Consider the following 24,929-nt stretch of genomic DNA (forward strand, 5'->3'; position numbering starts at 1 on the left):
AAGCGGTGAAGTAGCCTGAGCAGTATCCTATTGATAGCTGTCAAGTAAAAGTAGCAATGAAATGAGGGAAAAGTACAATATTTTCCATCTGAAAGTGCAAGTACCTCTACGTTGTACTTAAGTGCAGTACTTGAGTAAATGCACAGTTCTTTCCCACCACTGTCTCATGGTATTAATCCTCCTTTTGGACAGTGAGGTGGAGACTGAGTGTTCCTCCTGCAGCGTGTGGAGGGGGGAGGGGGGCAGCTTTTACTCGGCCTGAGGAGGAAGAGGGGGGTGAGGCAGAGGAGTGGGAGGAACTTGTAGAGTTGCCTGCAGATTTCATTGAGAACTCGGAAAGCACCAGGTTAACATCTATGAAGTGAGTCCTCTTGATGATTTTGCGCTCTCTCAGCTGGACTTACCTTTCTGTGCGGATATTTATTTCAAGCCAACACCTGGAGTATATCAAAGGGCGCATCTATGCGAACCCGACGTGGGAGTCAACGACATTTGTGAAGCTGAAGAGGAGGAATGTATCGTTTCTTTGTGAAACTAACATTTCTGATTCCTGCGATCGTCATCTCACAAGGTAAAATCTCTCAGAAAGTTTTGGTGCGGAGAATCAATGACCGAGCGCCAGCGAGGAAACAATTAGGCTGCGAGGAAGTGAATGATTGATATATGTAACCTTTTTATTTGATCAGTAGTCAGTGATGTTCAACAGCCAGTGTGTGTAAGCATAATCTGAAGATTAGAATCTGATTATTTCCCGCGGACATCTGCTGGAAACTCTCGCTGGCTTATTTTAAGAGCCTGTCTTGGTCGTGGGAATGAATTCACTAGAAGTGCAGCAGCCAGACGCTGCGGTGCGCTTGGCTGCAGTGTGAAAGTTATTCACAAGTTAACTGTTTGTTTTGTCTGCGCGAGCACATCAGTCAGGCTAATCGGCCTTATACTTCCAGTGCGGGAGGTTACTTAAAAAAAAAAAAAAAACAACTTACCGAAACCCCTTCATTTTAGTGTCTATTTTGTGTCGTAACTTTATTTAATGGCTGACGATTAAAAAATATTTGGATGAAGGCCTTGATAAACTTTTTAACTGTTCTGAGAACCGGTTTTAAATGAAATAGGAGATAATGGAAGCTGGTGCGTGTGTTGGGGCAGGGGGACGCCGGGCGGGGGGAGGGCACCTTTTGTCTACATGTGTGGGAGAGTGTTGTGAGTGCCGGGCGGAGGGTGTGGGGGTGGAGGAGGTGCTGTTATTCCCGTCTGCCGGTAAACAATGCCCGAGGAGAGTGTTTTATGGCTCGTGCTGGACTCTGATTTCTTTTGTTCCGCATCTGAGCCCCGCAGCTGCTGCGCTTTCCCCGCAAAAGCGTGCGCCCCCCTCGCCCCCCGCCAATAGAAAAAAAAAGCCACGCACCACGCGCTCTGGCCTCACCGGTGTCCACAACAGGCTTCCCAATATCCCCAACGGACGACTGTGTAACAAATCAATTACAGATCAGCATGTGCGCGTGTGCATTAAAAAAATGAATTCATATGAATTAAGATGCATTAAAAATCTGACTGATGCATAATATTCCACCAACAATTTCAACTCTGCCTAATCCCCCTTAATCCTGGCATCTTCTTTATGGATTTCACATTATGCTGCAGGCATTGTTGCGTGTATGCATGCAGCACCTCTATGCTGCATGCACATTGGGTCAAAGGTGTGTTTTAATGCTTTTCACTGCTCAACAGGTCTAAAATGCTCCCTGCCCACTGAATCATGCATGAATGGAGGAAGGTGTGAAGCCACTTCAAATGGAAACGGAGAGTGCAAGTAAGTAACAAGAAGTCTGAAAACAGCACCATGTGATGCACCAGATGTTGCGCTGTAGACCACCACAGTACATTAGCATTTCCTGTTATCGTTTTGTGCTCTAAGCATGTCATTCGTTCGGGTGTTTTGGAATTCGTGCAGCCTTAGAAGTGCAGTGTAGTGTAATTTTGGTACTTGAAAATGCTTTTTTTTGTGGTTATAAAGAAAAGGGGCCACATATTCCCTCTTTCATTCCAGCCTTTGAGGGGGCCCTGTGCCCAGCAACCAGAGGCCCTTGAGTTTCTTCTGGGCTGGTGTGCTCCTGTGCCCCTCCAGGAGCCACATTGCTCTGTGAGGCAGCACACATTCCCTAAAAAGAAAAGGGTTTAAGAAGCGAAGAAATAAAAAGAGCGTGGTTCCAGAGAGGTGAGAGAGGGGTAGCTGGACAACAGCCCACCCCCCCACCATCAGTGGGCCTGTTAATGAATGCAAGAACCCTTCACCAGCAAAGTGAGAGGACGCGTCCAGTCCTAAATCTTGTTTTTCTGCCCTTTCATGGGCGACAGCTGGGGCTCGCCCGCCGCCCGTCACCCATTGTCCTGCAGTCAGAATAATGCTGTGTGACTAATCTGAGTGGGGCTTCCCATCATGCCACAGCCACCCCAAACACCACAACACACACCAAACCCCTGCCATAACCCCCACCAACCCCCTTCCAGCCTACCCCCCCCCCCCCCCCCCCCAAAAGGCTTGTCTCCTGCTTTCTGAATGGATACACCCCCCCTCCACCTCTACTCCACCCCCACCTTACCCGCTTATGATCTCCATTAGAAAGCCAGATGGCTGTGAAATGTAATTGGATTTGATGTCAAGAGAGTGAGATTAATTGGAATAAAGTGCAGAAATTCGAAGGCAAACAAGTGGGAACAGACAGGGAGGCAGATTGTGGACTATTTGTTTAGGCTACGGATTGATGTTAATAGTTTGTGGGTGAGACACTTAATATGCAAACATATTGCCTTTAATCTGACATACATGAAAACCTGTAAATTTGCAGATTCACCTCGTTCTTGTGCAAGATTACAGAAGATGAAGTGAAAAGAAGATGTTAGTCTTCAGCCTTTTCCTCATGCATATCCCTGAGGGGAGACAGAGGAGGGTTTTTTTTTTTTTTTTTGCTTAAATTCAGAACATTTTTATTGTTGTGGTGTCATTTTTATCCGTCTGTAAAGGAGCTCAGGGGTGGCCTGGTTTCCCCTCAGGGCATGTGGTCATGGCAGGCGCTTCTCTGGTCTACGGAGACAAGGGGGAGCTATTGAGGAGCCCATGCTGCTAGCCCAGGGCCACCAATTCACGATATCTAATCTGCACACTCCACACACACACAGGCCCTCACACAGACCCCCGCACGTGTGCACACACTCGCACACAGAAACTCTCCCTCCACCCTCCTTCTCCTCCACAAAGCTGTTATTGTGGTCTCCATCTCTGCTCAGTCCAATTAAAAACGGACAGGATAAGAGCATCACTTCACCCACCCGCGCTCTCTCTTCCTCTTTGCTTGTCTTCCCATTAATCATTCATCCCCGCCAAGACAAGCAGCCATCAGTCACGGGTGCTTTGGAAGATTCATCGTCAGTGCTCAGGGGTCAAAGTGTGGCGTCTATACAGGGCGGGGGGTATCCAATAGTGGTCCAGCTTATGTGTTCATCATCACTTTGAATTTTGTGCCACATTAACTGGCAATTTCAGCTTGGAAATGTGTGGTGAGATGGATGGAAAGTCCACTCGGGGAAACTGATGTTTTGCACACTGGCTCAGAAAAAGAAGGGACTGGCACTGTGGTGACCCAGGGAAACGTGCAGAGCGAGTGTCAAAAGTTTAAATGTAAAAATGTTTTAAGCCCACACTTGCAGCTCTTGTAGTTACCAGTGAGTCATGCTGTGGTTTGTGCAGTGGCGTGCAAGCATATGGTGACACAGATTTGAGTGGTAAGGTAGATTTAAATCCTCTTTCAGTGCAGTTCCCATGAGTGGGAGAACAGAGAGTGAAATCACATGTTGGTATAGAGAACAAGGTTAGGCTTGGTGTAAACTGTGGTAATCAGATGTCTTATGGACGGGTTTAGTGAGATTAAGACAAAATTGGTTCTCCATTGCCCTTCCTGCAGAAAGGATGTTTTCTGTCCCTCCTGGTTCTAAAATTAGTCACCCTTGATTTAAATCTTTTCAGTGCGGATCATCCCTAAAACAGGAACAAGCTTGTGTCCTGTTTATTTACTTGCTGTATATTTATCTCTCTCTGAGGTTGATAGGGCTCAACTTTTGTTCTGGGGTAGGCCTCTTGTTACCTGGAGGCTATCTGTCATAAAGACATGGCATTACAAAAGATTAAGTTAAGAAAAATGGGTTTAAAGTCTTCAGGCGGTCCAGCAAAGTTAATTTTTCTGAATGTAAAGGCTCATTGTTTTACAGTCACACAGAAAAGCTCATTGGCATAGACCACACGGTAGGCTAGATGAGACAGAGCCTATCAGGGTAAGTGAGGAGAGAAAAAGCATCTACCAACAAAACATGCTCTAGCTTTCAATTTAACACATTTAAACGTTTAATCTTAATCACACCAAATTGTGCATTTCACTAGAGCTGTGAAGGCAGCTAGGCTAGCTAGCTAGACTGGATTTAGTCACTACCATATTTATGTGTGAAAACAAACCAAATTACCACAATGTTTGTTCATCCAAACTGATATATTTCACGTCATAGGAAACAATTTGGCATAGTAAGTTTAGCTTATCTAGATATAGGAGTGGCCACTTCAGTAGCTAGCGTTAACATGATTTAGTTTTATCACTTTACGGTTGCTGCGTGGTTGACTGGTTTCATTTTAGCTGTGTTTTCTCTCTTTTCTGTTTCTTTGAAGCTTTACATTTATACAAACAGGGAACTTTTTTTTAATCTAAACATGGATGGGAAAGAGAAATTTTCACAGACGTCAACTGATTGTTAGATTTTCTCCTTGTGCTTGTGCAAGTCTATGATTCATTTTAGGACTGCTGTGCTACGCATATTTACCCCACAGATTAATTCATCACAGGCGTCAGTTTGGGGGAAATCAGAATCTTGTCTCGACTGAAGTGTACTTCAGTTTGCGGTGGTGGTGGGCCTGTAGACTCACGGAAACAACAGTAACGGGGAAGCACTCGGTCGTAGTTCTGTGAAGTAAGAGGTTATCTGAAGGTCTGGTGCTTCCTGTTTCCCATAGAGCTGTAGGCAGCTGAAAAACATGTAAGGGCACAGCGTTGTGAGTCAAATTTAGTTTACACTCGTGAGATAGTGATGAGGGCATAGTAAGGTTGAAAGGTTGCTGCCCTCAACCCTGCCTTTGCATGACTGACTGACTGTTGATGCTGCTTTACCGAAATAGACACTGTTTTGGTCTGAGGTGACTGTTAATAATAAACTCAGGAAACATCTCAACTGTCTCGCTATGTGTCTCAAATACTGCAAGACGTGTGACAGAACAAGACTCGAGACAGAAAATTGACTGAAAGCCTGCGGTGGTTGGTGTGATCGGACCTCTGTGACCTTGCACAGAGCTGTCTGGTATTGCATATTGATGATAAAATGTCTCACACGTAAAGGCCGTCTAGAGCAAGCCCAGCACCACTAAAAAGATGTTCCACTCTCCCTCAAGGAATGCTGCTCTTCATTTGTCCTCCTATAGGATTACAGAGCTGGTTTCTGTTAAGGCTCAGCTCCATGTGGGCTTAAGCGAATCGGGAGTATACAAGTTCATGACTGGGTCAAGTGTTCCTGCTGGTGTCGGGCTTTTATTGGGGTTTAAGCTCTAAGGCTGCCACTCCCCTGGTTGGGCCCATTCCCCAGATGCCAGGGCGCCTCTGATACAGCAGTGAATGAGTTTGGTGGGTCGCAGTGTTTAAACTTTATGTTGATTTTGAGTTTCATTCTTAAGAACCTGGGAGCAACTTCAAAAAGCTGCTGTGGAGAGAACCTTGATGCAAATATTTCCCGGCACTTAGTGTCTCCGAGTAGACTGGGCAGTGATCAGGATCCTGCGAGTCTGGAGATCCTCAGAGCGGGTCGATCAAAGCTGTGGCGTCAGAGCAAAGAGATAAGAGGCCATTTGGCTGTAGTGGGTACTGAAAGTTCACATGCACAAGCACAGTCTGTCAAATGTAGAAGCATTAACTCTTCTGCAGGTCAGTGCTGCACTACAGGGCATAGGCAGTGGGGTAAATGGGTTAGATGTTTACATGTGTGTGCATGGCTCTCTATCTGTTTCTTAATCATATGCATGAGAGGAAACACTGTCGGTTAGGACAGTTAGCGCTCATTATCCTGAATATCACCATATTGCAAACTGGTATATCTGCTATGAGAGGCGAGAAAGATGTTCTGTAACCTGTCTAATAGACTCCAGGCTACATGTACTTTAGCAGATCTGTTGTCACTGATAAGCATCATTAGAGGTGGAGTGGCAGGCAGGTGTCTTGTCTGACTGTGAGGTGGGATGTCTTCTGAAATTGATCTGCCGCCAGCAGAACAAGGTGTATCGCTCACACACAGACACGGCTGAAGTTACGACCCTGGTGTGTGTTAACTGGCATTTTGTGTGTGAAAGTGATCCTGCAGCAGGTGCTCAGTCCTTGTCACCGTGATTGGCCCTCATAAATCTTCTCACCTCTCACTCCTTGACAGAAAATAGCTTAATAACTATCAAAATGATCTCTTTATGGGCTCTCTTTTCTTTGACACTTGTTACTTGTGGAAATTTTTTTTATTTCACTAAGCAAACACAATATTTGAAGTAACTTTATACTGTTAGAAAAGTGCTTGAGAGAGGAGATATTTCAGGATTTATAAGAATTCTCTCACTGAATGCTTTTATGTACAGTGCTCACCTCCTACTGCAGCATCAAACCCACTGATCCCGTTAAAGTTCAGATCAATCATTGTGTCGGGAGTTCAGAGCCTTCCAGGCCCAGTGCATTTCTTATTGTCTCCAGCAGAACCTTACTGTTCTGTTCTTGGTCTTACTAACAGATGTGGACCCCAGGGGTCAGACCTTGGCTAATGATTAGACAAATCCAATTGAACATCAGCTAAATGACTGAGGAGGAGAGGGCAGAAACAAAAAGCCACCTAAGAAGAAAACTGGGGGAGTGAGTGCCGACGAGCTCAAGAAGAGAGGTGGTCACGTAATACTTTCATAAACAACATGAAAGATAAATCAAGAGGGTAAAACTCATACTCACACACGATTACTGTATGCCACCCTCAGCCATTTCCACAACATTTTCCACAGCGGTGGCATTTCCAGCATACAACCTGGTTTTGTATCGGAGGATAAAGTCAGCCCCAGAGTGGCAGATGGTAGATCAGGCCCAGTGGGGAGAGAGGAGAGAGGGGAGAGAAGGCAAAGAGGCCGTCCCACAGTCACAAAAGTGTTTGGGGTCAGAGGTCGGGGAAGCATCTGCTCCGGCCTGAGGGGACATTGCATCGCTGGGAGAGACCTGTTGCCGTGGTGTGTGCTGCTTAGCTTTTCAGCATGTGGGTGGATCTTTATCTCAGACTGGGCTGACATTAGGACAAAGAGGATCTATTACAGTTAGTTAGCGTGGGAGGACACACACACACACACACACACACACACACACACACACACACACACGCACACACACACACACACACACACACACACACACACACACACACACACACATTTAATAACATCTGTTTCATGAAACTGCGGAGTGAGGATTTTACACCCAAACAGTGATCAGTGATAATTCAGTGGGTTTTCATGGTAAAGTGAAATGGGAAGCAGGAGAACTTCAAAGCCACCCCAAATGCTTTTACAATCTTCTGCCAATTGCAACTGTCTGGGCTCCCCGTGGGGCACATGGGACCGTTAAAAACTCACTGATTGGTCTCACCTAACTAAGTCAACAAGGGAGTTTTCAGCAGTTCCCTGTGACATAAGGGAAACGCTGTAAAAGGCAAACTGCTGGGAGTTGTCCACACAGGAGAGAAGTGAGAAAACAGAGCAGCGAAGAAGCGGCCGAGACAGGAATGGAGGGAGTGAAGAGTTTAAAAGGAAATTAAAAGAGGAACAGGTAAATAAGAGAGGAATTAGGAATAAGTGCGGTGGTTGTCGGGGGGGAGGGTGAAGAGACAGAAGTTGCAACAGCTGACTTCACATGGGTTCTTTATGTCCCCGGAGGAGAGGTTGGCTTGTCAGCACCCCCATCTGACAAGGGGACAGAGGGGAGGGAGGGGGAGGGATAAGGGGAAAGGAGGAGGAGGAGTCCAGTCCAACAGCTGCCTTCATTAACATGCGCACCTGCTCCCTGTGGAGATACTCAGAGGCCAACAGATGCCGTCCCTCACGCACAAACACTCGCACTCAATGCACAACTACACACTCTCACACAAGCCCCAATTCAAACATAAACACTTTATTTGCTGACTTAAAATGCTCCTGCACGGGACAGATAGGACTTCAGCATTATGTACAAGCTGCATATCAAATGATGATCTGAGCAGTTTGGAAATCAGAACCAGAGAATTCCTTATTCGTTGTTTTTTTGGGGGGTGAAAAACTACCCAGACACTGCAAAAGGGGAGACCAGTCCTCATCGTTGTCAAGCTTCTGTCCTGGGTTTCTATGTCTTCAGTCCTCATAATCAGCCAGCTTGAGCTATGTGACTGTAGCAGCATCCATCCTTAGTCTGGAGGGGGGAGAAGCACCCAGGGGCTTAGGGCCTGAATGCAGTGCTTCAAATACGACATCCAGAGCCGGCACAGTCCCCTTGATCTCTACGGTCATTCAGGATGAGTGTGGACAGCATGGGGGTGAAAGGTAGATGGGAACGGCTAGACTATTTTGTGGCGTCTGTTGTCCCAGCAGAATGTGTTTTCAAGGTTCTGAGGGAGTCTAATCCAGAGAGACACACTAGAACAACATGCCGTCCCTGTCCCGCTGCAGTGGGACTTTCCTGGGCGGCAAACCCTCCAATACTCCCTCCTCCCACCCTCCCATTATTCCCCTTTTGTTAGGATTATTGTTCCCATGATTTCAACCAAAAATATCCTTGTTTTCTGATCATCTCTATTTCCCCTTTCACTCCCAGGTGCCCCGGTGACTATGTAGGCAATCGGTGCCAGTATCCAAGTCCCTGCAGCCCTTCACCCTGCCGCAATGGTGGCGAATGCCGGGCTGTTTCCCACGGCAACACGTTCGATTTCCGCTGCGTGTGCCGCCTGGGTTTCACTGACCGGTTATGCCTGACCCCCACCAACCACGCCTGTATGAGCTCCCCCTGTCGCAATGGAGGAACATGTGATCTCATTACCCTTGCCGCCTACCGCTGCCGGTGCCCACCTGGATGGTCAGGTATGTAAATAAGATTTTACTCTATCTGTTCTCTCCATTGCCTCATATCACCATGAACCACCATGATTAATCTCTCTTGTTATTTTGTTTTCAAGGTAAAACCTGTCAACTCGCCAACCCATGTGCATCCAATCCATGTGCGAACGGTGGTCAGTGCTCAGCCTTCGATTCCACCTACATCTGCACCTGCCCACCTGCCTTCCACGGTCAAACCTGCAAGCAAGACGTCAACGAGTGCGCCCAGAGTCCCTCTCCCTGTCTCAATGGTGGCGTGTGTGTGAACGAGGTGGGCTCATACCACTGCCGCTGCCCTCAAGAGTACACTGGCCAACACTGCGAGACCCCCTACATGCCATGCAGCCCCTCGCCATGTCAGAACGGAGGCACCTGCGTCCAGAAGGGAGACACCACCTATGATTGTAGCTGCCTGCCAGGTAATACACAAACACACAGGCAGACAGATAGATATCTACGCATAAATAAGCAGAACAACGTGTAGTTTTCCTGTTGACAGATGGAGTTGCATGGCGAGTGCAGGAACTACATACAAACTTCTGTTTTCCTATTACATCAGTTGACCTTAAAACCAGTCTGTTGTTGTAGTAAAATCTGACTGAGAGGAATGCGAAATCTAAGGTTACCCCCCCTCCCATCTCTCCCTGCCAGCCTCCACTGGCAGGATGCAGTCACACAGACGTTTCCTTCTGATAATCACCAGTGAGCCCCCAGAACACCAGGGATAAACGTATAGATATACACACCCTATTCATGAGGTCACACACACACACACACAAAAAAAATCTCTTTTCTGCTAAATACAACCACTCTGTTTGGCATCTTTACTGTCTTGGCACCCAGAGCCGTTGCAGTATTGTGTAAAACTTTGGTTAATCTTGGGCAATTGTGGTTTATGCTGTTAGAGGCAAGACTGTAGCAAAAAAAAAAAAATCCTCCCCAAGTCGCACAAAGCACATCTCCGAAAGGTTCAATATTTGGCCATTATTTAAGCTTTTGGCCGGCTGGGTCATTGTCTGATCGAGCACTTATGGCCACCACAGAGCAAGTTGTTTAGATATGCAGATGAATGAGGGATATTGTGGGGTTGTGTGTTAAAGTTTAGCACATGCTGTGTGTCTCCCGTGGGTGTCCGTGCTGGAATGCAGCTTGATAGCGAAGCTGCACAGGCACCTGCGGAGCTGCGGGTTGATTGTTAATCAAACTATCATGGCTGTAAAACTCCCACTCAAGCCTTTGATGTGTGAGGGGGAGACAAGTTGCACCATCATCTGCAGGGCATTAAAACAGTCTGCCACGAGTAGACAGCTTATCTGTCCCTTAAGTGCACAGTGATAACAAGAGGAAAATGGGTGTGATTATTAACTCAAAGCAAATGTTGCGAGACCTTTTTCTGTATCTTTGCTATGCCCCACCTTTTCATATCTTGTCTCTTTTTGTCTTGTTCTCTCCCTGTTCGCCAGGCTTCACAGGTCAGCACTGTGAGCACAACATTGATGACTGTCCAGGCCACAGCTGCCAGAATGGTGGTGTGTGTGTGGATGGAGTGAACACCTACAATTGCCAGTGCCCACCTCATTACACAGGTGACCTTTCATTAAGAGAATAACCATGGACCTTTTTTTGTCTAACAAAGAAAACACTTAGAAACCTCCCCTATTTTTCTTTATAAACTCTTTCAGGTCAATACTGCACTGAAAATGTGGACGAGTGTGAGTTGATGCCCAATGCATGCCAGAATGGAGGAACGTGCCACGACACCCATGGCAGCTACCACTGCGTCTGTGTCAACGGGTGGACGGGTGATGACTGCAGTGAGAACATTGACGACTGCGCCAGTGCAGCTTGTTACCACGGGGCCACCTGCCACGACCGCGTGGCCTCCTTCTTCTGCGAGTGTCCTCATGGGCGCACAGGTACGACTCTTAGGGCTGTTGCAGAAATACTGCACCCATAGATTATGATCTATGGGTGCAGTAATGTGATGATACAGTTTGATGAACATTTGTTCTTGTGGTGCTCACAGGTTTGCTGTGCCACCTTGATGACGCCTGCATCAGCAACCCATGTCAAAAGGGTTCCAACTGTGACACCAACCCAGTGAATGGCAAGGCAATCTGCACCTGTCCCCCAGGATATACAGGGTCAGCCTGCAACCTGGACATTGACGAGTGCTCCCTCGGTAAGTCAACAGTTTCTTTCTTCTGCTATAGTCAAGAAATGAAATCCTTTATGGTTATTATGCTCAAATCACTGCATATGCCTGACAGCTTGTGTCTTAAATGCTGTAGGTGCCAACCCTTGTGAACATGGTGGTCGCTGCCTCAACACCAAAGGCTCCTTCCAGTGTAAGTGTCTTCAAGGATATGAAGGACCTCGTTGCGAGATGGACGTCAACGAATGCATGTCTAATCCTTGCCATAATGATGCCACCTGTCTGGACCAGATTGGAGGGTTCCACTGCATCTGTATGCCAGGTAAGAGCATTGGTTTACAATGCATGGAGAGGGAAAAGGGGAAAGTTAAATGCATGAAACTTTGGTATCTTATTGAATGCCAGGACAATGACTAGGGTAAATGAAGGGAAATATGGTTGGACTAATAACTCTTCTATGGGATTTCAGGATACGAGGGTGTCTTCTGCCACATCAACACAGATGAGTGTGCCAGCCAACCCTGTCTCAACAATGGCAAGTGCATTGACAAGATCAACTCCTTCCACTGCGAGTGCCCCAAAGGTGAGAAAATATCAGGGGATGTGAAAGAGTTAATTGAGTGAAAGGAACAGGTTCTTGGATCCTTTGAGTGTCTTTTAACCATTTCTTGTTCAGGCAATGGGAGCACAGAGGAGGCTATAAAAGAGTGGATCATTAATTTAGCTGTCAATGAGTATAGCACATCATACATGGTTCACAGATTGAATGTAAATGATTTACTTCTTCTCATACTATCACTGAAGGGTTTTCGGGTGAACAGATCAGGTTGCAGACACATTAGCATATTTGGCGGGCATGAGAGTTTGTGTTAGAGCTTAGCGCCAAAATTAGGGGGCAGGGACTGGTTTATGGCTGGTAAGCTGGAGGCCATTGTGTTGTGGTTTGAAAGAAAGATTTCACTGCACAGTAAGAGCAGAGGAAGGGGGGTGGAGGCGGAAGGAGTGATGTGGAACGGTTCGTTAGGACCCTCAGTGTCCTGCAGACCTACTTCAGATGCAAATTAGCTTTTCTTTCATCCATTTTTGCATTATGCACATGATAGACAGACTATAACGATCGATGTGATTTTTTTGGAATTTCACACATTTAAACCAAAAGCTGAAGAAAATTTTAATACTGTTCATTTCATATGCAGGTTTTTCGGGGAGTCTCTGTCAGGTGGATATTGACGAGTGTGCCAGCACCCCATGCAAGAATGGAGCTAAATGTACCGATGGTCCCAACAAGTACACCTGTGAATGTGCTGAAGGTAAACCAATTGTTTTTTTCTGAATTCTTCCATTTTTTTTGTCTAGTTTCCCTCTTAATGAAAATTTGCATTACTCTATTAAATGCTTCCTTTTTTCCTGTCCAGGTTACACAGGGCAGCACTGTGAGACTGACATCAACGAGTGCTACTCTGACCCCTGCCATTATGGCACCTGCAAGGACGGCCTGGCTTCCTTCACCTGCTACTGCCGCCCTGGCTACACTGGCCGCCTGTGTGAGACCAACATCAATGAGTGTCTAAGCCAGCCCTGCAAGAATGGTGGCACTTGTCAGGACAGGGAGAACACATATATTTGTGCCTGCCCCAAAGGCACTGCAGGTGAGACTTTGCAACAACATTCAAATATGTCAGATTCTCCCAGTTTAAATGTGGAGATTTCCCTCACTTCCTTTTCTTACGCGTCTTCCAATCAACAGGTTTCAATTGTGAGGTGAACCTGGATGACTGTAAGAGCAAACCATGCGACTACGGGAGGTGCATCGACAAAATCAACGGCTATGAGTGTGCATGCGAGCCTGGCTACACAGGTGAGCGCTGGGTGGAGTGTACAGGTGCAGGGGGGTGTTCCCTTGAGCTTTGGGAGGGGCAGGTAGGACAGGTGGCTGGCGGGTCCACTCCTGCAGAACAGTGGTGTCAGATTGCCTGTGTGGGATGGGGGTGGGGGTAGGGGGTAGAGAAAAGAACACAGTCCCCAACCTGACACACACACTCACACACATACACACAATGCACTAACTTTGTTTGCCGCTTGAAAAGGCTGTGACGTTGAGCCTGGAAAGAGTCTGTAACGTGATACTTTAAAAGGAAAACAGCTTGGCCTTTAATCACATAGCTGATGTTTACTAGTGTGTAACTGTATGACAAATCCCATAAATCCGTTTCCCCCTTCATTTACTTGTCCACCTGTAATGTACTAGTAACTTTAGTGACAAAGGCTGATCCCAACAAGTGGACCACTCTTGTCTTCCTTCCTCCTCTTTCATGGCCCAGCAGAGCCGGTTCTGACTGGTAGTGGCCGTGTGATTATGCTAGAAAGGGGGCAGGGAGGAACAAGTGTGTGTGCCGGCTTCTGTGCATCCCTCCTCCTCTTCCTCCCCTCCATCTTTTTGTGCTGACGGGGTGAGTGTGGAGGGCACGGCGGGACTGAGACACAGAGGGACAGAGGACTATTGTAACTGAAGATCAGGCAGTTGGGCCCTCCCCTCCTGATTGATGAAGAGCAGAGGAGGAGGGAGCCGAGCAGGGGATCAGAGGGGGGTTTAATTGTTACTCGGCTGTGTGTGAAATGGTCTGGCCTTCTGTCCCTGTAAACAGCCCTGGGTGAGGTTAGTTCTCCCTGGATGGGGGGGGTGGTGTGTGCGTGAATAGGCAGAGTAGCTACAGCACCCACACCCCCTCTCTCCTGGCAGCACCTCCCCCTCTCAGATCCAGCTGAAACCCTCCTTCTGCCTATTCAACCGAACCCCATTCAATCAATGGAGGAAAGGCAAAGGGGCCTCCAGGGGCCGCCAGGCTAGGCACACATTGGAGCTGCTACAGCTTCTGCCTGTTGAATGTTTAGGGAGTCTTTAGTGTTAGCTGTCTCTATTGTCCAAAAGCCACACAGTACACTCAGCAAGCAGCTTATAAAGGCTCAAAGAATACCACACCAGAGAGCAAAGTGTCTAGCTGTGAGGCATTCATAATGACTAGTGTAGTTATTTATCACATCACATGTTTCAAAGAGAATATATGCTGCATTGTCCTAAAATCACATCCCATGGTCTTTCAGGAGCAATGTGTAACATCAACATCGACGAGTGTGCCATCAACCCCTGTCACAACGGGGGCACGTGCGTCGATGGCATCAACAGTTTCACCTGCCTGTGCCCAGAGGGCTACAACGACGCCACCTGTCTGTCTCAGGTGGATGAGTGTGGCAGCAACCCCTGCATCCACGGCCGATGCCAGGACCTCATCAATGGGTGAGCACAGATCCAGTTTTAAGATGAACGAGCAGCAAAAAGTGGCCTGAATAAAACTCATTAAATAAAAATTTGAAAACACCACTGACTGACATTTCCTTTGCACTGAAGCTACAAATGCACCTGTGACTCCGGCTGGAGTGGCGCAAACTGTGACATCAATAACAACGAGTGTGAGTCCAACCCATGCATGAATGGGGGAACCTGCAAGGACATGACCAGCGGATACCACTGCACGTGCAGAGCCGGCTTCACTGGTCAGTTACAACCCTTATGACTTCCCATCACTCCCTTCCTTTTCTTTTGCTCATTGAGAGTGGGTGTGTGCCCCGTTAGCCTACTCCTAACCCAAGTGTGTTCTCTAATCCTGCCACTGTAGGACCTAACTGCCAGACTAACATCAACGAGTGTGCCTCCAACCCCTGCCTCAACCAGGGCACCTGCATCGATGATGTGGCTGGATACAAGTGCAACTGCTTGCTGCCCTACACTGGTATGACACATAGCTGCTTTTTCTTCACACAAGGGATCAGACTACTACCTGGGTTGTTTAATTTAGTTAGCCGCTGACTCAGCTGTTTGTTCCGATTTGAAGATATAAAGATATATATCTTCCACTTTCCACACAGAAGGCTTATCCAGCTCTGGCTCATGTTATTAGAGAAAACATCAGCCAATGACCACTAACAGGGATGTCTGTTTTTGGCATCTCTTTGTGGAAAGATCTGCCTGTCTGCTATGCAGGGATAACAGTATGTGTGTGTTTTGGAATAACATGCCACAACAGCTAATATAAGAGGAGAACTGGAGCCTGCTCCAGGCCCTATTCCCAGTTCCTGTTTCCTGTCTGTGATCGCACAATAGCAGGAAACAGGAAGGCCCTTCCTGTTTGACTAAGTCGTCATGGAAATGGATAAGGAAGTGGGATGTAAACTGGAATTTATGTCACTCTTAAAAATGAAGTCTTTCACAGGAGTCTTGTAACATAAAGAAATGTAATATTTGTTTTGTGATTTGGTGTTTGAAGTCTAACGCAGTTGCTCTATATTGCCAGTGCAATGCAAAAACTGATGTTGTCTATTCTCTGCCACCAGGTGAAAACTGTGAGACTCTGCTCGCACCCTGCAGCCCCAGACCCTGCAAAAACGGTGGAGTATGTAAAGAGTCTGAAGACTATCAGAGCTTCTCTTGCATCTGCCCTGAAGGATGGCAAGGTATCCATCCATCCATCCATTTCTGTTTCACCTAGTCATGCATACCTGACCATAAATCTATCTATTGACTGGACAATGTGATTAACTTGCCTTCAACTATCCTTTGCCTCAAGGTCAAACATGTGAGATTGATATCAACGAATGTGTGAAGAGCCCATGTCGCAATGGTGCTATTTGCCATAACACTATGGGCGGCTACCAGTGCAAGTGCCAGCCTGGTTACACTGGCCAGAAGTGTGAGACAGACACTGATGACTGCAAACCAAGTAAGGAATAGATTTGTTTTTCATCTTCACATTTCAAAACATCACTAGTAGACAGTGATTTTAATCCTCTCTTCTGTGTTTCAGACCCCTGCAGTAATGGTGGTCTGTGCCGGGATGGCATCAACACTTTCATGTGCACCTGTCTGCCCGGGTTTCGTGGTGGCAGATGTGAGCAGGACATAAACGAGTGTGAGAGTAACCCCTGTAGGAATGGCGCAAACTGCACCGATTGTGTCAACAGCTACACCTGCACCTGCCCGCCTGGCTTCAGTGGCATCAACTGTGAGATCAACACCAACGACTGCACTGACAGGTAGGTCAACCTTTCAAAATGTTGTTTGTATTTATTTAACCACTAAACTTTCCTGAATAATCAACCCAAAGCAAGTCTGGCAATGTTTTAACATTTTTATTTTCCTGTGTTTCCTCAGCTCTTGCTTCAACGGTGGCACCTGTGTGGATGGAATTAATGCGTTCACCTGCCTGTGTCCACCTGGTTTCACTGGCAGCTACTGCCAATACGATATCAATGAGTGTGACTCCAAGCCGTGCCTCAACGGAGGCACGTGTCTTGACAGTTATGGGACATACAAGTGCACCTGTGCTCATGGCTACACAGGGGTCAATTGTCAGGTAGTCTGAAATCATCTTCTCTCCGGATAATTTTGGGGGGCTCTGCGGTGGTTTCAGGCTTTGCCTCCATTTATACAGTTTATTAAGTGTTTTCTGTCTTTGCTTCCCTGTTAGAATCTTGTGCGCTGGTGTGATTCTTCCCCCTGTAAAAATGGAGGTTCTTGCTGGCAGCAAGGAGCCTCTTACACCTGCCAGTGTCAGACTGGATGGACTGGTCTCTACTGTGACATCCCCAGTGTGTCTTGTGAGGTTGCAGCCAAACAGCAAGGTACGACAGCCCGCCAAAAGTTACTTTCCATCATGGGATGTAGCCTTTTACATTAAATTTGTCGAAACAACAAATCCTATGTGTCACTGTTATATTCTGTTAACTCCATCTGCTATGATTTCAGGGGTGGAGGTGGCTCACCTGTGCAGGAACTCAGGCCAGTGTCTGGATGCTGGAAACACACATTACTGCCACTGCCAGGCTGGCTACACTGGGAGTTACTGCCAGGAACAAGTGGACGAGTGCTCGCCAAATCCTTGCCAGAATGGAGCCTCCTGCACTGATTATCTGGGAGGCTACAGTTGTGATGTAGGTTGATTTAAATTAGAATGAAATAAATAACATGGAAAGCTACAGATACAAATGGAGATTACTGGACAATTGAGAGTTATTGTACAACATTTTATCATAGAAAATAAATGCCAAATTATTCTCATAATGATTTTTCTTTTTCTCTGTCAGTGTGTCCCCGGCTACCACGGTGTAAACTGCACCAAAGAGATCAATGAATGTCAGTCACAGCCCTGTCAGAATGGAGGCACTTGCATCGACCTCATCAACACATACAAGTGCTCCTGCCCCAGAGGAACACAAGGTATATACTTGCATACGTTCACGTTCATATGTTGACAAAAATCTAATTTGACACACATTTAGGACCACAAATATGAGGATAGGGATATTGTCTAACTTAGCGTTTCTTGTCTGCCGTAGGTGTCCACTGTGAGATTAATTTGGATGACTGCACCCCCTCCACTGACCCACTGACCAATGAGCCTAAGTGCTTCAACAATGGCAAGTGTGTGGACCGCATTGGGGGCTACCAGTGTGTGTGCCCACCAGGCTACGTAGGCGAGCGCTGTGAGGGTGATGTTAACGAGTGTTTGTCAGACCCCTGTGACCCCAGAGGGTCCTACAACTGCATCCAGCTCACCAACAGCTACCGCTGTGAATGCCGCACTGGATATACAGGTACTGATGTGCATCTAGCAGCACATAACAAGATGTCAGTATGCCTGAGTGCAGTGTATAAATGGTGTATGAGTGGTGACATTTTGCTTCTGCTCTCCAGGTCAGCGCTGTGACAAGGTGTTTGATGGCTGCAAAGGAAGACCCTGCAGGAATGGAGGAACATGTGCTGTTGCCAGTAACACACCTCATGGTTTCATTTGCAAGTGTCCACCTGTGAGTACAGCTATGTTAGACCACTACCTCTTTAAAGATAATTCGACTTTTTCTCAAGTATAGCACAGTGATCATAACCTCCATTTCTTTTCCTGCAGGGCTTCACAGGCTCTTCCTGCGAGTATGATTCTCGCTCCTGCGGGAGCCTGAATTGCAGGAATGGAGGTACATGTGTGTCAGGCCACCTCGGCCCACGCTGCCTCTGTCCAACAACCTTCACTGGGCCTGAATGCCAGACCCCCACCGACAGCCTCTGCATCTCCAACCCCTGCTACAATGGAGGCACTTGCCAGATCACCCCAGATGTGCCTTTCTTCCAGTGCAGCTGCCCCAGCAATTTCAATGGCCTGCTGTGCCACATCCTGGACTATTCCTTTGTAGGAGGTTTTGGCCGGGACATCACCCCACCTCCGGAAGTGGAGGTGAGCTGCGAGATTCCTCAGTGTGACGAGTGGGCAGGGAACCATATCTGCGACTCCCTGTGCAACAACCATGCCTGCGGCTGGGATGGAGGAGACTGCTCACTTAATTTTGACGATCCTTGGCAAAACTGCTCCGCGGCCCTGCAGTGCTGGCGCTACTTCAACGATGGGAAGTGTGATGGCCAGTGCAACAGCCCTGGGTGCCTCTATGATGGCTTTGACTGTCAAGGACAGGAAGGACAATGCAAGTAAGTCTAGAAAACAAAGCAAACATTTTTATTATTATTTTATTATTTGTCATATGTTTTCTTGCATGCATTCTTGCACAAATGCCAATGACAATGCTAACCCAGTCTCCTTTTTATCTTCCAGCCCACTCTATGACCAGTACTGCAAAGACCACTATGCAGACGGTCACTGTGATCAGGGCTGCAATAATGCAGAATGTGAATGGGATGGCTTGGACTGTGCCAACAACATGCCAGAGAAACTGGCAGATGGCCACTTAGTTCTCGTGGTCCACATCCCCCCAGAACAGCTCAAAAACCATTCTTCAGCTTTCCTCAGAGACCTCAGCAGCGTCCTCCACACCAATGTGGTGTTCCGCCGTGATGCCAAAGGAGAACCAATGATCTTCCCTTACTATGGCAATGAACAGGACCTCGTGAAACATAACGTGCTGAAGCGCTCTGCAGATGGCTGGCCTGAGTGGGCTTCCATGCCAGCCAATGTTTTAGGTCAAGTGAAGGAAAGCATGTCCGCCATTGTCAGCCCTCGGAAACGTAGAGAGCTGGATCCTGTGCAAGTCAAAGGGTAAGCACCACAAAAAAATCTCAACTCCTCTTGTGTATTCATTAACAGAACATATCTATAATATATTAAGTGACAGAATGATTTCTATTTGGATTACAGAAAAGTGTTGAATGTCAATGTTTCTACCCATTTCTGCTCATAGGTCTGTGGTGTACCTGGAGATTGACAACCGTCAGTGCTACCAGCAGTCTACTGAATGCTTCCAGAGTGCCACAGATGTAGCTGCATTCCTTGGAGCTCTGGCCTCCAGTGGGAACCTCAATGTTCCCTATATTGAAGCTGTCACCAGTACGTAACTGATCCGCAGCCCTTTCATGTATTTACAGTATATTCAACGTGTTATATTACAAATGAGCATCAAGTTGAAATCCTAAGTAACACCCAGTGATTTTGACTGTCTTTCCAGGTGTGAGACCGACTCCCTCCCGTTCAGAGCTCTACCCCATGTACGTTGTCTTCCTGGGTTTGGCTGCTTTGGGTTTCATCTGCCTCGGTGTTCTGGTGTCCCGTAAGCGGCGAAGAGAACACGGTCAGCTCTGGTTTCCTGAGGGATTCAAAGTGTCAGAGCCCAGCAAAAAGAAACGCAGAGAGCCATTGGGAGAGGATTCTGTAGGACTGAAGTAAGCAGACTTTGGAAGTGGAATATGAAGAGAACTGTGCTTTAAAGTCTACCTGCAGCCTTAGCCTTGACTGGCAGCAGCAACCTTTCTATATGTTGTCATGTAACTCGTCTAACCTGCTTAATCTTTTCAACAGGCCTATGAAAAACTCTGATATAAATCTTATGGATGACAATCAAAATGAATGGGATGATGACGATCCAGACTGCAGGCGCTTCAGGGTAAGACTAACAATTTAAGATGAGTCTCCTCTTGTCTACATAAACATCTAAACCAATTCTATTCTTTACTGTTTTCACGTGTCCTGCTCATTGCTAACGTTGTGATGTCTCTCTCAGTTTGAGGAGCAGGCCATGTTGGATTTGAGTGACCATACTGACCACAGGAAATGGACACAGCAGCATCTGGATGCAGCTGATCTGCGTATTGCTTCCATTGCGCCGACCCCTCCTCAGGGAGAGATAGAGAATGACTGCATGGATGTGAATGTCAGAGGACCAGGTGTGTACACTTGTCATTGGATGACTTACAGAATAGTTTGTCAGCATGAAAACACTCTTTACTCATTACTCATTATAATCCCCTTACTTTCTGTTTCAGATGGTTTTACTCCCCTGATGATCGCCTCCTGCAGCGGTGGAGGTTTGGAGACTGGCAACAGTGAAGAGGAAGAGGATCCTTCAGCAGAAATCATCTCTGACTTCATTTACCAGGGCGCCAACCTCCACAACCAGACCGACCGCACAGGCGAGACTGCCCTCCACCTGGCGGCTCGATACGCCCGCTCTGATGCCGCCAAACGTCTCCTGGAGTCCAGTGCCGACGCCAACGTTCAGGACAACATGGGCCGCACCCCCCTTCACGCTGCTGTAGCTGCAGATGCACAGGGAGTGTTCCAGGTAACGGCTTCCTCTGCTGGGGTCTCATATCTCTCCAGGCTTTGATTTCTGATAAAGTTTGTCCAGCAGCTCGAAAGCACTTAACCAAACAAGTCTGTGTTCTTGCAGATTTTAATCCGAAACCGCGCCACTGATCTTGATGCCCGCATGCATGACGGAACAACACCGCTGATTCTGGCAGCCCGATTGGCAGTTGATGGCATGGTGGAAGAGCTTATCAACTGTCATGCCGATGCTAACGCCACAGATGACTCTGGTAACTAATGCTTTATCAACCTATCATCTCCACAGTCCATAAAGATCATTCAATGTGCAGGGCTTGTCATGATTATCAACCCTCTCCATTTTCACTCTTTCTGCAGGTAAATCTGCTCTTCACTGGGCCGCGGCTGTAAACAATGTGGAGGCTGCTATGGTGCTGCTGAAGAATGGTGCCAACAAAGACATGCAAGACAACAAGGTAAGTGAAATGATATGACTGTGATGGAGGTATTTGGCAAGTACTTACACTGTTACATTCATAATAGTGTACCAAGTGTATTAACTGTCTTTTTTGTTTGCTTTGTAGGAGGAGACACCACTCTTTCTTGCAGCACGTGAAGGCAGCTTCGAGACAGCCAAAGTTCTTCTGGAGCACTTTGCCAATCGTGAGATCACTGACCATCTCGACCAGCTACCCAGAGATATCGCCCAGGAACGCATGCACCATGACATCGTCCGCCTTCTGGATGAGTACAATGTGGTTAGGAGTCCCGGACTTCACAGCGCCCCCTTAAGCACCTCCAGCCTCTCGCCACCTCTCTCCTCCCCCAGTGACTACCTTAGCAACATCAAGCCCACTGTATCAGTTAAGAAGGTTCGCAAACTTAGCTCCGGTGGAAAAGGAGGGAAGGATGGGGGCAAAGATAGTAGAATGAAGAAGAAAAAGTCGCTGGATGGGAAGGGTAACTTGTTGGACACATCAGCTGTCCTATCCCCGGTTGATTCCCTCGAGTCACCGCATGGCTATCTGTCTGACGTGGCCTCTCCTCCCATGACATCCCCCTTCCAGCAGTCCCCACCTATGTCTCTAAATCACCTACAAGGCAACGGAGACCATATGGGCCAGATGAGCATGGGTAAGGACATGGGCTGTATGTCTTTTGATCCTAACCCACCCCGTCTGTCCCACCTGCCCGTGTCCAGCCCCAACAGTCAGGGCACAACATCCATAGGTGGCAGCAGAGGAGGCCAGTGTGACTGGGTCACCAGGATGCACCCAGGTGTAGGCCAGCAAGGAAACTTCACCCAGGCGCCACCCATGTCCCACAACATGATGGGTGCTCTGCAAGGTGTCAGCACTGCCACCCTGTCTCAGATCATGGGCTACCAGAATCTGCAGACCAGCCACCTCGGTTCGTCTGCACACATGATGCAGCAGGCTCACTCGCGGCAGCTCCAACACCAAAACTCCAACTCTGCCACAGCCGGGCAGCCCCACAACCAGAGCTTCCCAAACATCGAGCTGAACGGCTCCGACATGCAGCAAAACAACGGCTCGGGTCGGTCTATGCCCATCCACACTGTAATGCCCCAGGAAACGCAAATCCTCGGCACCCAGTTTCTCACCCCTCCCTCCCAGCACAGCTATTCTGGCCCCATGGACAACACACCTAACCACCAGCTGCAGGTGCCTGACCATCCGTTTCTAACTCCCTCCCCTGGCTCCCCTGACCAGTGGTCAAGCTCATCCCCACATTCCAACATGTCCGACTGGTCAGAAGGCATCTCCAGCCCGCCTACAAGTATCCATTCGCAGATGAATCTGATCCCAGACCAGTTTAAGTAGAGACTTGTAAAATGGACAAAAAATATATAAAGTAAGTTGATACAGAAAGAGAGTGATGACCCTGTCTCAAGACTGAACATGCTCCTTTTTTATTTTCAGTTTTTATACTAACGATAAGAACAGTTTTAGTAATTTTGTATTTATTTATGTGCTTTTTTTGACCTGAAATATAAAGAAGATGCTTTTATATTTATGCTTTTTTATGTTTTTTTGTTCTGTTATGTATGGGAAGATTAGAATCCATTTTTAAGGGAGTGTATATCAGAAAAAAGACTCCTAGATGTGTACACTGGCTATTTATTTGTGTCTTGTGTTGCTATATCCACTGGATTTATTTTAATCTTTTGATGCATCAGCCTTCATAAATTTTTATTTTTGGGATTTGCGTTGCGTTATGTCTGTACAGATTTTTTTCAGCTTTTATAGATTATTTTAAAATTTTCAGTATTAATTATATTTTAACCTCCTTTGTCTTTAAGTGACACAGATTTTGTTACTGAACTACATTTCACTAAGTCTTACCACTGAGTCTGTGTTAGATTATCAAATATATATACAAAGTGTCACCTTTCATAATGTTGCTTGCTAGGCTGTCGTCTCTTGGCAAAATGAGTAACAAAGCCGAGTAAACACAAATTATGTCATTTACTTTGGAGATTTGGGACCTAAAAGCACATATATCCCATATCAGTTGAGAGATGCTTTTCTAAATGAGTGGAAATGCATCTAAATCAACCTGAGCCTATTTTTATTGAGTAATGATCTGGGCTGGAGCTGAATGATTGATTTGTGATCATTTATGATGCAAAGACTGTTTGCCATTTCATATTTTATCCCAAATCAGTGATTATGGTTACCATGTTTAACCTGTTAAGTGTTAAAGTGCAGACCTGTTGTAGGAAATGTTACACAGTTTAAAATAGTGCCAGTGTGATTTTTGTTTTTCCGAAGAAAAGCAACGTATTTGTGAGATTTCTTCTAAAAAAAAGTGTCTTCAAGGTGGAGAACATTGTTTGTCAAAGAAATGGGACCTCTGTGTGTTGAACGACATCACCTGCACTTTGTAAAGGAGTGTGGTTTAAGGTGTCTAAATGTCATGTTTTATAAACTAATTCAGAGTTAAAGATGTTTTAAGAAAAGATGTAATTCAAAATCGATGTTCATGCAAAGTTGTAGTTTGCAAAGAAGTATTTCCTGATTAAAAATGTTTTGTAAAAATTGTCTTGATTCAATAAAAGCTGCTGTTAAGCGTTAACATATGGCCTCCGTTGCTGTTTTAACTTGATTTTCTGAACTGTCATGTGGATGATGTGGGTGTCTGACGCCCTCTAGTGGTGATAGCACAACAGTAAAGCCATCATCGCTGCTGATGTTGAAAGATTTTAGACTTGATGTGTATGGATGCAACCATAAAAACTTGGCGGTTAACCAACAACAGATGGTTTATGCTATTTTTTGCCTACATGATCTACCTGTTCAAGCAGATGTGCGCTGGATCTTTGGAAAAAGACAGAATTTCAGGCTAATCTGGAAAACAATTAATGCTAAAAATGGGGATTCATTCCACACTTGGAGTAAGCCATATGCATGCATGATCATTTTGCTACACTGCATTTTGGATTACCTGGAATAGCTACTGTATAGGCATTTCATATTTGTCTGCAGTTGCATTGTTATCTATGGACAGTAATATGGAAGTAATATAAATATAACTCTATGCATTACATAAATGCTCAACTTGGACTTCTTTCTGAAAAACAGAGTGTGTTTCCGGAAAATAGCAAACAACAAAACACAGACTTGTGTATATATATTTAAATTGTTATATTTTGTAGTCTCATTTTAGTACATGTGTCATGCACCAATTTCACCACAACAAATTCCTCATATGTGTAAAAGCATACTTGGCAATAAAGCTTTTCTGATTCTGATTCTGCTTTTCTGATTCTGATATAGTTTGTGTAAACACCTCCATTTTTTGTGTGTTCTCTCGTTTTGCTTTTTCTATTACTCTTTGTCCATATGCTGTTTTTGTAAGCTATTTTTTTTTGTTCTTTAATCTCTTCATTATTTATTTCACAGTGCCTTCTTTATTTAAAAGAAAACAC

General features: G+C 46.3%; 1 protein-coding gene across 1 annotated transcript; it reads left to right on the plus strand.

Annotated features, from left to right (window-relative positions):
* The first annotated feature begins 349 nt into the window (after nt 1–349).
* Nucleotides 350–24,074, plus strand: notch1a (notch receptor 1a). Its single transcript, XM_076758263.1, has 34 exons — nt 350–571; nt 1,729–1,810; nt 8,946–9,208; nt 9,304–9,642; nt 10,687–10,809; nt 10,906–11,139; nt 11,250–11,405; nt 11,515–11,700; nt 11,848–11,961; nt 12,575–12,688; nt 12,794–13,027; nt 13,126–13,236; nt 14,481–14,673; nt 14,785–14,930; nt 15,053–15,166; nt 15,768–15,887; nt 16,001–16,153; nt 16,238–16,466; nt 16,585–16,786; nt 16,901–17,054; nt 17,179–17,363; nt 17,517–17,649; nt 17,769–18,026; nt 18,127–18,239; nt 18,338–18,909; nt 19,034–19,474; nt 19,617–19,762; nt 19,881–20,094; nt 20,231–20,315; nt 20,433–20,595; nt 20,695–20,993; nt 21,102–21,249; nt 21,356–21,453; nt 21,562–24,074. Exons 1-34 carry the CDS (start codon nt 514–516, stop codon nt 22,819–22,821), a joined length of 7,440 nt encoding a protein of 2,479 aa, XP_076614378.1. The 5' UTR covers nt 350–513; the 3' UTR covers nt 22,822–24,074.
* Nucleotides 24,075–24,929: the final 855 nt, after the last annotated feature.

Source organism: Chaetodon auriga, chromosome 19, assembly GCF_051107435.1.
Source record: "Chaetodon auriga isolate fChaAug3 chromosome 19, fChaAug3.hap1, whole genome shotgun sequence".
Classification (NCBI taxonomy): domain Eukaryota; kingdom Metazoa; phylum Chordata; class Actinopteri; order Chaetodontiformes; family Chaetodontidae; genus Chaetodon; species Chaetodon auriga.

Coding starts and splice junctions, on each gene's coding strand:
- notch1a (XM_076758263.1), top strand. CDS start 514: ATGTATCGTTTCTTTGTGAAACTAACATTTCTGATTCCTGCGATCGTC. Junction 16,467..16,584: donor ACCAACGACTGCACTGACAG/GTAGGTCAACCT, acceptor GTGTTTCCTCAG/CTCTTGCTTCAACGGTGGCA. Junction 16,787..16,900: donor ACACAGGGGTCAATTGTCAG/GTAGTCTGAAAT, acceptor CTTCCCTGTTAG/AATCTTGTGCGCTGGTGTGA.